We start from the raw sequence: 12,940 nt of genomic DNA, 5'->3' as shown, positions 1-12,940 counted from the left end.
TAAGCTAGGAAGGATCATAGAAAACATACTTCAGACTTTGATACAGGAATAGGGAACTCTGGTCCTGGGATGTCACAAACAAGTCTAGTTTTCAGGATATCTGTAATGAATATTCATGAGGCATATTTGCATGCACTGCCTGAAATGCTTGAAAAAGCAGACTATAATTCAAATAATTAAATTCTGTATTATTTGCAATGTTGCTTTTTCATAGGTAAGGTTGTTATTGTTTGAGTCCTGGCAGTTAGTGCTGTTTTGGTATGATAGGCTTACTATATATATATTGTAATTCTGTTTACTGATGTTTTTCTGAGGATCAAGCCCACATTCAACATGAATTACCATATAGGTTCCAATTGGCTTTTTTGCAATGGTTTCCAATTAGCACCACAGCAGTGAATGTAAATATAACGTTGTGACATTTTTACCTCAAAAGATTGTACTTTGAATGTTACTTTTCATGTAAAATCTTTTAGAATAAATGCATAGCTTTAAATTGTGTGTGGAGAGGGCCATGGGTGGGTGGGTGGGGCACAAAGCTATAAGGTTCACTTAGGGTGCCTAATACCCTTGCATGGATTGGAAAAAAAAAAATACAAATTAAGGATTAAAAAAAAGAAACAGAATGAGGAGGGGACAGTACAGTAATTGTTAATACAAGGCAACAAGAAAGCTAGTTTTGGCACTGGGAACCCACATTCTCTGGGATTTCTAATTTTTCTACAAAATAACGCTTAAGAAAAGCCAAGTGGGGAGATGTAGGTACTCTAGGAAAGTTTATAAAGCACAGTGTCTGACTCCTAAGTCCTAACCATATTTTCTAGCTATTCCAATTTATTGTAAATTACCAACTTGTCTTTTACCAAACCTTCAATTTCTTAAATTTCTATATATATATATTAACTTCCAAATCATCAACTGGCTTCTTCTGATCTTCATATACTAATTCTATCTCTTTAATTTTTCCCAAAAAACTTTGAAAGTGATTGCAGAGTGTCTGAATGTGATCAGTAAGGATTTCTTCATAGTGACAATTACTTCCCAGATCCCCTCCAGACCAACAGTCTCAGGTCTTAGTCCAGTTGAAACAACTACAGGTAAAACAGATGGACCTGAATTAAGCATGTTCCTCAGTCTTCCTTCCTGATCACCTCTCTCCAAATGCATCACTTGTACAGTCCAGCACCAATCTCAATTTGGCTGTGAAGCTTCTTCGACAGCTCCTGCCTCTATGACAGAATGGTATCTGAAATCATCATTAGGCGCCATCATCTGGATACCGCCAGATGCTGCATCCTGCATAGGTGGTGAAGGGGGGTACGTACGTCTCAGGGCTCAACGTAGCCTCTAAATTCAGGAATTTCGTCGTCGCCCCAGTGGCAATCAAACCTCTCAAGCACAACAGCACCGGAGTCTCCTGAGAATTGCACTTGAGCTTCCATGGGACCAGAGGGCAAAGCTGCTAATGGAGCCACAAGGGAGAATCTGGGACTTTCATGTTCATTTCACCATCGGTAAGTGGTTCTTCCTAGCTCAAGACGATCACAGAGATCTCTCTACCAGGCTGCTGCCATATTGGACACACCGCTGATATCGCAACCATCTTAAAAAAAAAATAAAAGCAGCCATGCAGGCCTGCCAGCCCAATCCCCCACTCCTGTGAGAGAAATGTGGCGTCTGCCCTTGCCAACTACCCTCCCAAAAGATTTAGCAAAAACAAATGGTGCCAATTGCCACCTCTCCCCCACCATCTCCTAGGCTAATAAAAATCTTACCTCTGGTCCCCTCCTTTTCTACTTCTACAATCCCCCACCACCCCCTGAATCCTAACTCTTCTGTCCCACCTGGCACTCTCCTAAACCAGTTGTACCACCGAGATCACAGCACATTGGCACCGCCATCCCAATGGCTTTCAGCATTGCTTTGACAGAGTTTTGCTCTGACAGAAACTCTGGTAGCTTAGGTTTCCAGCACCACTCTCAAAGCAATGCTGAAATCCACTGGGATCACGGTACGAGTGTACCATGATCTCGGTGGCATGGAGGATTTTGGAGGGTCCATGGTAGAATGGGAGGGTTACGTCTGCAGTGACAGGGGAAGGGGGAATAGGAGGAGGCCAAACATTTTGGGGGGCAAAATGGGAAGGGGTAAACTGAGGACCGGGGATTGATTGCATTGAACATTTACTTTTGCTAAATATTTGGTGGGGGGGAGGCTTAGAGGAGAGGGGAAAGCGGCAGCAGGCTCCACATTTTTCTCACTGGGGTGGGAAGTGGGGGGTAGGACCGTCAAGCCCGCTTGGCAACATGGCCAACAAAATAATGAAATAATTGGTATGTATTTGTCCCCCTTGACTATTTATTATGTTTCTGTTTTATTTTGTTGCCCATGATTCCCTGTGGTGTTGCTTATAGTTCTTTTATATGTTCTTGCTTTCACAGTCTGGAGGAGCTGACTCTTTTTGTAGCTACTGTTTTTCAATACAGTGTTACTCATTGGGTATGACTGTACATGTTACTATAACATTTTGTAGCCTCCTGTTGTTTTGGATCTTATTCTCTCTCTCTTTACTTACTCATAGTTTGGGCTTCTGTCCCTCCAGACGCAGCCGGAGTGGCGAAACACGGTCCGTGTCGGGGGACCGAAAACAACTCCTTCTGATACACGTTTACTAACGAGAGTGGGAATGGCTTCGCAATCCTGTGTAATGGACTGGATCGCCTTGTCACTTTGTGGATCCTAATGTGCCTAGCCTTCTGCATTTGAACATTTTCCATTGAGTGTACCCCTCGTCCTCTCCACCCCTTATTTTTGTTTAAGTTATCCAAGCACACTACCCAGATAACTTTGAAATCGTACCAGTGATATTCAGAGGCGGTTAGGTTTCAAAGTTATCTGACAATATTATTCAGTGAGACATTTACCTTGCTGAATATCCCTGATAACTTATCTGGCTAACTTTAGTGAGATAAGTTATCTGTTTTCTAGGTTTTTATTTGTTGATCTCTAGGAGAAAGGTATTTAAAACTAAACGTTTAGGTAAGTGATCCAGATAAAACTTATCTAGTTAACTTAAATTGGATATTCAGTAGCGTTGCTGAATATCCTGTCAAAACTGTTACTTAGCCAGATAAGTTTTCGACGTGCTATTCTTACCCCTTATACAGTAAGGGGTAATAGTGTGTCGAAAACGCGCGACCAACCCCTCCGAAACTAATAGCGCCCAAAGGCTGGCATTAATTTCTGCCAGCACTGGGAAAGTGTACAGAAAAGCAGAAAAAACTGCTTTTCTGTACACCCTCCGACTTAATATCATAGCGTTATTAAGTTGGAGGCCCTAAAATTTAAAAAAAATTAAAAATCTGCCGGCGGCTAGCGGTTAGAAAGATGGATGCTCAATTATACCGGCGTCCATTTTCTGAACCTGTGGCTGTCAGTGGGTTTGAGAACCAATGCCGGCAAAATTGAGCGTTGGCTGTCAAACCCGCTGACAGCCGCCGCTCCTGTCAAAAAGGAGGCTTTAGGGACCCGCTAGTGTCCCTAGCACCTGTTTTTACCTCGGGTCCTCATTTAAATACTGGATCACGCGCCCAGAATAGTGGCCTGGACATGCGTTGGGAGAGCAGGCGCTCGCTTCGGAGCACTGGCTCTCCCGCCAATTTTACTGTATCGGCCTGTAAGTTAGCTAGTTAAGTAGCACCACCCTGATCCATCCATGCCCACCACCGACTAAATATCCAGCTATCTATTTAGCCAGATAAGTGGCTTATCCAGCCAAGTAGAAGCCACTGAACGTAGCTGGATATTCAGTGGCTGCTACTTAGCCAGATAAGTTGCTGCTTGTCTGGCTTAAGTAGCGCTAAATATTGGATTCTAAGTGGTTTGCCCGAAGTCACATAGTGAGTGGTGGATGGACAAGCTGTACTATCTTTTCCTTGTTCACAGATCTTGTTCTAACCGCAGTGCTATTCTGACAAACACAAGATGAATGCAGTACATAATGTGGTAGTAATAGTTATGTAAATCCAAACACTGAGTTCCACATTCAGAGCCATTTGTCCGGCTACGTTTGAACTTAGCTGGACAAATGGCAGGATCTGAAAACCGCGCCATCCTCTCCAGCCCCAAGATTGCTTTTTATTTTTATTTAGTTATATAACCAAATAACTGTTTATCCAGCTAAAAAGTTGTCAGGCTAGCTTGGGAACAGGGAGGCAACATTCTGGGGCACAGCTGGCTTTCTAGCTAAGTTGCCAGATTTTCAGCGTTTATCCAGCTTAACTTGCAAGATAACTTTAAGACTGCCAAAGAGCTATTGTGAAGTTAGTCGGATAAACGTATCTGCTGCCAGGAGTTGAATATGGACCTCATTATAGACTTAAGATCCAAATTTCATACAGAACTGGAAAACCCTAGGTGACAGGTCACCCGTGTGTCTAAAACAAACAGGATCAAAATTATTATTTTGGCCCTCTCAAATATTATAGATGAAGAGATTTAGGGAATAAAACTTGTGCTAAAAAGTTTTGGTATGCAACTTGATCAAATGTTTATGTACATGTTAAAACAGAACTTAACATGCTAGGCAAAAAAAATAAATAAATGTACCAAGAAAACACTAAAACCTACCTTCAATAGCATGGCTGCGGTAATAGCCTGGACATTAACACAAAAAATGTGACGTCTACCCTAGCTGCCACAAAATTCCCTGAGCTAACCAGCACGGAGTGAAAGAGTCAGATAGTGAGGGATGGGGGGGATTTCATTCCTCCAATTCCCCACCACTACACGCCTCAAGCACCTCATTTAAAGTCTTGACCCTCTGCAGAACAAGTCAAGGAGCCCCCTCCGGGGACAACCCCCCCGTCAAATCTTCTCCCCAAACAAGAATGCAAAATCTCTCTTCGGGACCTCCCAAGACCTCCCGCCTACCACCCACTCCTTGGAATGGATGCATACCACTCCAGGTGTGACTCCTGTCTTCCCCTGCAGGAGGAGCTGCAGAGCAATTCTGCTGGCATGGCCGCCAAACTCAGAGAGTGGCAACGCCAGTGCATATCAAGGTGGCATCATTTGAGTTTGGCGGCCATGCCAGAAGGGCTTTGCAGACCCTCCGGCTGAGAAAGAAAAGAGGCATTCTGAAATGGTGGGGTGAACAGGCTGTTGATTAGCTCCAGAAGGGGCTTCTGCATTGTTGAGGCAGGGACGTGGGAGGGTGTTGCCTTGGTAAGGGCTTCTTGAGATTTTCTGCAGGGGGTCTGGAATTTGAAAGGGGCACTGAGGATCTGCAGTGGGGAGTGGGGGTTAGTATGAACTTTATGGGGAGATTGGGGAGGAAAACATCCCCCTGCTAACCAGCCCTTTGGCTTTGCATCGGTTAGCACTGGGGTATTTTGCAGACGTATGGATGCTAAAAGTTAACACATGGTCTGAGGCTAGTGTTAACATTTTAGCTTCAATAGACCCATGGTAAACAGTGGATGGAGGACATATACAAAACTATTTACTGTGAACCCAGTTAAACCTCATTTGCATATAATGCTCCCTCATTTACATTCCAGTTCATACTAATTTTAGTACATACTTGCTAATATGTTGGGATCCATTAAGGGCCAGATTTTAAAAGGGTTACACGCGCCGGGCCTATTTTAAAAAGGCCTGGCAACGGGCTTAAAGCCCCCCGGGATGTGCGTAAGTCCCGGGGTTTTACAAAAGGGGCGGTCTGGGGGCGTGGGCGGGGCGTGGGCAGGGCTGGAGGCAGGCGCAAAAGGTAAAATAAAAATTTTCGGGGGTGTTAGAGTAGGGCTAGGGGGAAGAAAGGTTAGGGGAAGGGGTGGGAAGTCAGGTTAGGGGGAAGGGAACGGGGGAAGGCAGCGCGGCTCGGCACACACAAGGTGCACAAATGTGCATCCCCTTGCGCGCCGACCCCTGGTTTTATAACTTGTGCGTGCCTGCGCATGCAAGTTATAAAATCGGGTGTACATGTGTCCGCGCCAGGTAGCACGCGCACATGTACGCCACGTGTGCTCCTTTTAAAATCTTTAGTGCTTATAAAATGGCCTTGCAGTGCACACTAAACTGTATAGGCCTCAAAATGCATAAGGTAAGCTACAGAAACAATATACTTAAACTTATGCAAATTAATTTATCACTAAAAAGGCTTACATAATTGTGTTTCTCTTTTTTCCTTGATCTATTTCATCTTGTTTTACTTAGTCAATGGCTGGATTTTATGTACTTACCTAGCTTTATTTTCAGTACTGTATGCATTAGTGTGTCCCAGTGCTTTCTTGTGTTTTTTGAAATGAGAAACATGTACATCAGTCTCCGGCTGTACATGAGCACCCCTTCTCCTTCCCATTTCTCAATGTATGCTACAATCACCAGTATTTATTTATTTAACATTTCTTAGCTGCACACTCCATGGATCGTGGCGGCTTACAACATAACATACATAATCATGTAAAACAAAGGATTCCAAATGTATACTTTTAAAACCAGACAACCATGCTAATGTGCAGCTGTTAAAATCAGCTTTTTGTACAGATCGAACCCTGATACTCCTGACTGTTTAGTATGTAGTAATCTCTCATTAATCAAAGAGCCAGGTTTTGTGAGCCTTCTTGAACACCTCCAGCATTGTATTACAAAAGCCAGGGCCTGCTAATGATATTGCTGTCTCCCGAGTTATTCCTAACTGAACCTGATGTATGGAAGGCAAATCAGTGAGGGTACTATTTGCAGAGTATAGTGTACATTGTGGGATGTATAGATGTAGGGTTGAGCCTAGCCAAACCATTTCAGACTTATAAATAATTCTATGCATTAGTAGCAGTACACACTTACCTGACATATGTTAAAATTAGAAGACCATGATCATTCATTAGTCACAAGCATATCTGAATGGCAACCACATGCAAATCAGTGTACTGCGCTTAAGAAATTGGCACTGATTTGTGCCAGTAAATAGTTCAATTGTTTCCACGGGCAATCAAAATTATACGTGTTTGCAATGCACCGACTTCATTGGATCTCCTTTGGTAATTCAGGAAGCTTTTCTCCCCCATATGTATGTATGAGAATCCAAAGAAAAACTGATACAATCAGGCATCAACAAGCAATAATCCTCTAAATCATGCATGAAAGGTCTTTGGTAAGAACTGAAGGAATAAGACTCATTGCCATCCTGTTTCCTGTCACCTTCAATATTCTGCATACCGAGAAAGCAAACTCATTATCGGTCAGGGCAAGATCATATTTCTTTTATTGAACTTGTCATTGCTGGCAAAATGAAAACAGAAAAAAAAAAAGCCTACATTGTTTGCATTCATGATTTTTTTTTTAATCGGGAATGTTTCTTTGGTGGTTACCTTCCCCTGAAAGAAAGACACTGCAGACAATTAGATTTTTGCAGATGCTTGGGCTCATTATATGGGTTTCTTTCTCCATGTGCCCTTGCAGCTGTCTGTGAACAGGCACAAAAATCTGCAGGTTTCCCAGCACCATTCTCAAAAACATATACATTATGGGGTAGATTTTAAAAGAAGTGCGCGCACATGTACACCCGATTTTATAACTTGCGCGCGCAGGCGCACGCAAGTTATAAAATCATGGGTCGGTGCACTGAGCCGCACTGCCTTCCCCCGTTCCCTTCCCCCTAACCTAACCTTCCAACCCCTTCCCCTAACCTTCCCCCCCCCCAAATCCTACTCTAATCCCCCCCCAAAATTATCTTACCTTTTGTGCCTGCCTCCGGGCAGGTGCAAATTGCGCACGCCGGCAGTTTGCCGGCACCCGATTCTCCGACACAGCGGCAATGGCTGCTCTGTCAGAGGCCTCTGGCCCCACCCCGGACCGCCCCGCCCCCAGACTGCCCCTTTAGTAAAGCCCCGGGACTTACATACGTCCCGGGGCTTTACGCGCGTCGTGGGCCTTTTTTAAATGGGCCTGGCGTGCGCAACCTTTTTAAAAATCCGGCCCTATAGTTTTTGTATGCATATTGTTGGCTGGGTTCATATGTATGGGTTTGTTTTGGGGTTTTTTTGTTGCAGCTCAAAATATCCTTTCTTCTTATATACACAGATGTTTGCTCAGTCAGTTTAAATTCGTTAAGTTAGATCACAAAGCTCTGCATTGTTCAATGCTCCACTCAACTATTTCTCGAAGTCTGTGTGACTGCTCTGGTTTATCATGCCAGGAAATCCCATGGAGAAAGTACAGTGCTGAAGTAGATTAAGAAGTATGGCTGGAATCATGTACCAGAATATTGACCTAAAAATTGGATTCAAATGTTCAATATTTAGGGGCGGATTCAGACAATCTGGGTTTACTTTCCACACAGAGGAGAGATCCACGCTAAAGAAAGCCAAACGCGACAATAAGATTAGTCTATTCAGCTTTCTCTAGCACATGTTATTCCTGTTTGTAGAAGATGCACCCTGGATTCTGGAGTCCGAATCAACCCTTTGAAAAAAACACTGTAAAGTGCTGAAATACAGTAAGAAGGCCAGTGTGACACTGTCCAAAATTAAATGTTCAGGTATGAAAGAATGATGGAAATAAATAACTTGGGCCTACCCGGTATTGCAGAAACAGTTCCATAGGCCTTGTCCATGGCTCCAAAGTAGACGGTTAAACACACGGTTAAAACTACGATATAAATGTAAACATTCAACATCAGAAACCTTCCAGACGCGCTGAAGAACAGAACGAGTGCTTGCTCTCACTATATCCAAAACCTAAAAAAGAGCAGTTAAAGAAAATCAAAGCACTTCATAACACAGGCAAGTGGAAGAAAACCTCAGGCCAAACATCTGGCCTCTTTACATGACACAACGCAGCGGCAAGGGAGAATCACTTCATAACACTTGCGTCCTTCACTGGGTGGCGGCACTTCATTTCCATGTATTCATCCTAAGCTGACTGCAACTGGCATTTTAAATCAAAATTAAGCTTGTTTGTAGTTTAACAATATTAATATAATTTCACTCTAGGCTACATTCTCAAATTTAGGGCCACTGACCTAAAAGTAAGAAAGAGAGGGAGAAGCAGGAACTGGGAAATGCTTTATGCAGTGATAACAAAATATGCAGAATTCATTAAAAAAAAAAAAAATCTGAAGCCAATCAAGTTTAAAATGAGAACTCTTCTATTAGAGGAGCCGGATGGTTCACAATGTGGTGTCAAGATACTGAAGCATTTGCCTCAAGATAGCTGCGATCAATATTCATTACCATTTCACCACCATTTGGCAGCCCACGTGAAATAAGCTGGCAATCGCAATCTGATTTCAGGAGGCTGATATTGCCATCATCTGAAAAAATTACCAGTGCTAACTGTAGAAAACAACATGTTTGCAGCAGCACCATTACCATCTTTTTCAAAACACTGGTGGAGAAGATGTCACTGGCAACGCTCACCCATCCTTCTTAGAAGCATGAAATCAGCAGGCTGCTGTGCCAACAAACATGTAAATACTGGGGTTTGTGTTCTTTTCACTGTTTTTATAGTGGATATATATATATATATATCTTTATCAGGTAGCACATAGTATATTTATTTGTTTTTCCACTGACTGGAAATTTAATCTTTAGATCTAAGACATCAGTAGAGGCATTTTGGGACATTATACCTGTCACCTTAGGGTTATGATGGCCCTTTGTAACTCCGTCTTTGGGACTGAGTAGACACATTTTTGACACAGTATTTACAGTTGCTACGTCAGACCCAGTTTTGATTATAAGAGCGCTACACTTTTAGAGGGGTTCCCTAGTGCAATGACCATAGCTCTTTGGGGCTGTGCAGGTAGCAAACAAAAGGGTAATACTTTGGTCCAACTACATGGTTGCAGTGGAGACAATAAACAGATAAACTAGAAAATACCCTGCAGTCACGGATCTGCTGCAGGAATTAATATTGAGTTGTCTCCAGCTCAATGTAACATTTCAGGCACAGTATGTACCCAGGGTTTTTGCAATGAAATTTCTGATGCTCTTCTCCTATTTAAGCGGTCTCATTTCAGGCTACTGGCACCAGTTGCCAATATAAAAGGAACATTTATACCATCAGAACAGTGGAGATTTGGTTCGCTTCAGCTAAGAAGCCACTATCATAATGCGAGTTTACAAGAGGGAATTGGACCAATTTAGGGAAGTCAAAGTACAGAAAGATCTGGCCAGAAACAGAAGACAAGATTATAAATTATAGACTTTACAAAATGGAGGAGCACCCACTATATTTATGTGACAGGATCACCAGTTGTGTCCCCATTCACAAGTTAATATTTCAAGGCCTTTTGATGGGATGTCCTTGATCTGAAGTTAGTAAGAGAAATGTTGAGTGGGCATGCAGTACTGCTGGACGGCCACTGGATGGCGTCAAGCATAGTGCTGAACTGATTGCATTGTGCTTACTGCAATGTTTTAACCTGGAGTTACTAATGGGGAGGAGGGGGGGGGGGGGGAATGGTGCGGGCTTCCCCCTTAAGTGAGTTGGGAAGTGATGATTGGATGGGAGTGGTCTAGGAGGGAATAAATCCTGGCTCTATTTGGAGGGACTGGTCCTCTCTCCAGAGGGGTCGCTAGGTGGTAGGGAGCCTGGAGTTGCCAGCCTACAGGCTGGTGGGCCAGGAGACCCTCCCAGTATGGGGTGGGATCTTGCAGGAACTTTTTCCCGCAAGGGAAGAGGCCAAAGGATGAGGATGTTGGAGAAAAGGCAACTCCTTCCCCTGAGGAAATGGCCAAAAGTTAGGAATAAGGAGTTGTTCCAAAAGAAGGAGTGCCCCGAGGAAGTCGGAGTATGAAGGAGACAGGGAGATTGGAAGATTGGAATCGAGATGACTAAGGAGAGATGTGAGTATTGAAGAAAGCGGCAAATGGAGTGAGTTTGCCCCCAGGAGTTAGGGACATGATCCCCATATCTCACATTGGATTCTGGTGTTTAAAACGAAGAGGAATCAGGAGAATGTGATTCACCTGTCCTTGGGTGAAGAAGGGAAGAGAGTATTTTGGGGAAATCCCTGGTACCTGAGTATTAAAGGATGTAAACTCTACAGTCCATTTAAGGGTGCTTTGAGATAGTTATGGCAGAATAGTGAAGGGAAATACAAATGTTGGAGAAGGTCATTCCAAACTCTGGGATGCAAATTTATTACCTCTGTTATCAAATGTTTAACTTGATTGAATATCCCATGACCTCTGAATAATTCAGTATGCTCTGTATACCTTCTATACACTATATATAAGAATTGCCATGAACTTAAGAATTGCCATGCTGGATCAGACCAAGGTCCTTTGAGCTCAGCATCCTGTCTCTAATAGTAGCCAATCCAGGCCATAAGTACTTGGCAGATCCCATAAAGTAGATCTAATTTCTGGCTGGATCTCCAAAAAAATAAAAATTGAGTGTTTGATTGGATCTGGAGTGGATTGAATTTTGTGGGACCTCAAGGGTGGCAGACAACTAATATGCTACAGAGGAACAGGGCTCATCAAGGGATGGTAATGGATATAACTCCCTGACCAGACAAGAAGAGTGACCTACCCCACTGTCTCTAACTGACCTAAGTGACCTACCCCACTTTATCATCTGTGTGACCCCCTTTTGCTGAACTCACTAAATAAATTAGAGAGCCTGACTATTAGACCAAATGTGTCAGATCCTCTCGTTATTTTGTGTGCCCAGGGAAGGAATTACATCTAGGACAGTCTTACTTGGAAAGTGTCTTTATTCACAGAAATGAATGTGCAGGAGAACCCCATAAAGTATTTCTTAGTCAAATTATTGCACAGTTGGTTTTGATTAGAAGAAATAAGTAAAAAACAAGACCATTATGGCCAAATATTCACAACACGTTGGATATCATGTAGCATGCAGAACAAGCAGTTTTGTCATCCAGATTCAGAGCACTGTATTGTTATTCTGCACAAACGTTTTCATTGCCAATTTTGGAGCCCTTGGTGATAGAGAACCAAAGACAGAAGCATATGAATGAAATAAAAATAGAACAAAAAACAAAGGAAAGTGCCTAATATTACACAGGACTAATGTGAAGGTTTTCTTGGAAGTGAGGCCCTGTTGCATGGCTTTATGGTGGTACATGTAGATGATTTCCTTCTAAGAGAGGGGTAGCAACCTTTCACACATCACGAACCACAAAACCAGAATTCACAGTAGAGAGCAGGATTGTGGGGTGTGGGATGGGGCTCCTCCCCCTCCAAAAAAAAGGTTGACTCTCTCTCTCCCAGACATACACTTACACACATTCCCTCCCCTTCTCTCTTCCAGACACACACTCTCTCACTTTCTCTCTCAGACACACAGGCTCCCTGACTCATATACATACACTAACATTCAGCTGTTGTGCTGCTGCTCATGCACTCACTCAATGAATGCCCCCAACCCCGCACTGCTGAATCACTATGCAATGTTCTTCCTTGCTGTCAGCCCTTCCGCAGTGTGCAGTGGTTCCCTTCCTATCCCATTCCTATCCCTTCTTGGGACCCCCCACTTTCCAGGAGAATCACTGGTTCCACAGCCAGCTGCCCTTCTCAGAGCTCAGTCTAGCCACTTCAGACAGAAGACCTAAAAAAACATGAGTAAACTGAATTGCAATTACAATATAACCTCTCACATCAAAATAGCACTAACTTCCAGAACTCAAACAATAACAACCCTACCACTGAAAAAGCAACACTGCAAATATTACGCCAGGTCCTAAAACAGCAATACAACTTCCATTTGAAACATAGAATAAGCAAAGCTGCTTTAGATCTCTACACAGAAATTACACGCTAGCAGAATACCTCACCAAAATACAAAATAAAGACACCATAAGTATAAATAGAAACATGAAGACAAAATCTGAACTGAAAACCAAAACATGCCAGATTGTGGAAAAAATAGAAACATCACCATTCCTCATAAAAAATCAAACAATAAA

At 43.0% G+C, this 12,940-nt stretch overlaps 1 protein-coding gene across 5 annotated transcripts in view; it reads right to left on the bottom strand.

Annotated features, from left to right (window-relative positions):
* Positions 1 to 12,940, bottom strand: part of TTLL7 (tubulin tyrosine ligase like 7) — a 291,830-nt gene that overhangs the window by 27,576 nt on the left and 251,314 nt on the right. For all 5 annotated transcript variants that reach the window (XM_029618375.1, XM_029618378.1, XM_029618377.1 and 2 more), the window contains one exon: positions 8,578 to 8,738. In XM_029618375.1, coding sequence (XP_029474235.1) covers positions 8,578 to 8,738 — 161 coding nt within the window. The remainder of the gene's footprint in view (positions 1 to 8,577; positions 8,739 to 12,940) is intronic.

This window comes from Rhinatrema bivittatum, chromosome 10, assembly GCF_901001135.1.
Source record: "Rhinatrema bivittatum chromosome 10, aRhiBiv1.1, whole genome shotgun sequence".
NCBI classification, from domain to species: Eukaryota; Metazoa; Chordata; class Amphibia; order Gymnophiona; family Rhinatrematidae; genus Rhinatrema; species Rhinatrema bivittatum.
The sequence above is the reverse complement of the archived record's forward strand: the minus strand, read 5'-3'. Positions and strand labels throughout refer to the sequence as shown.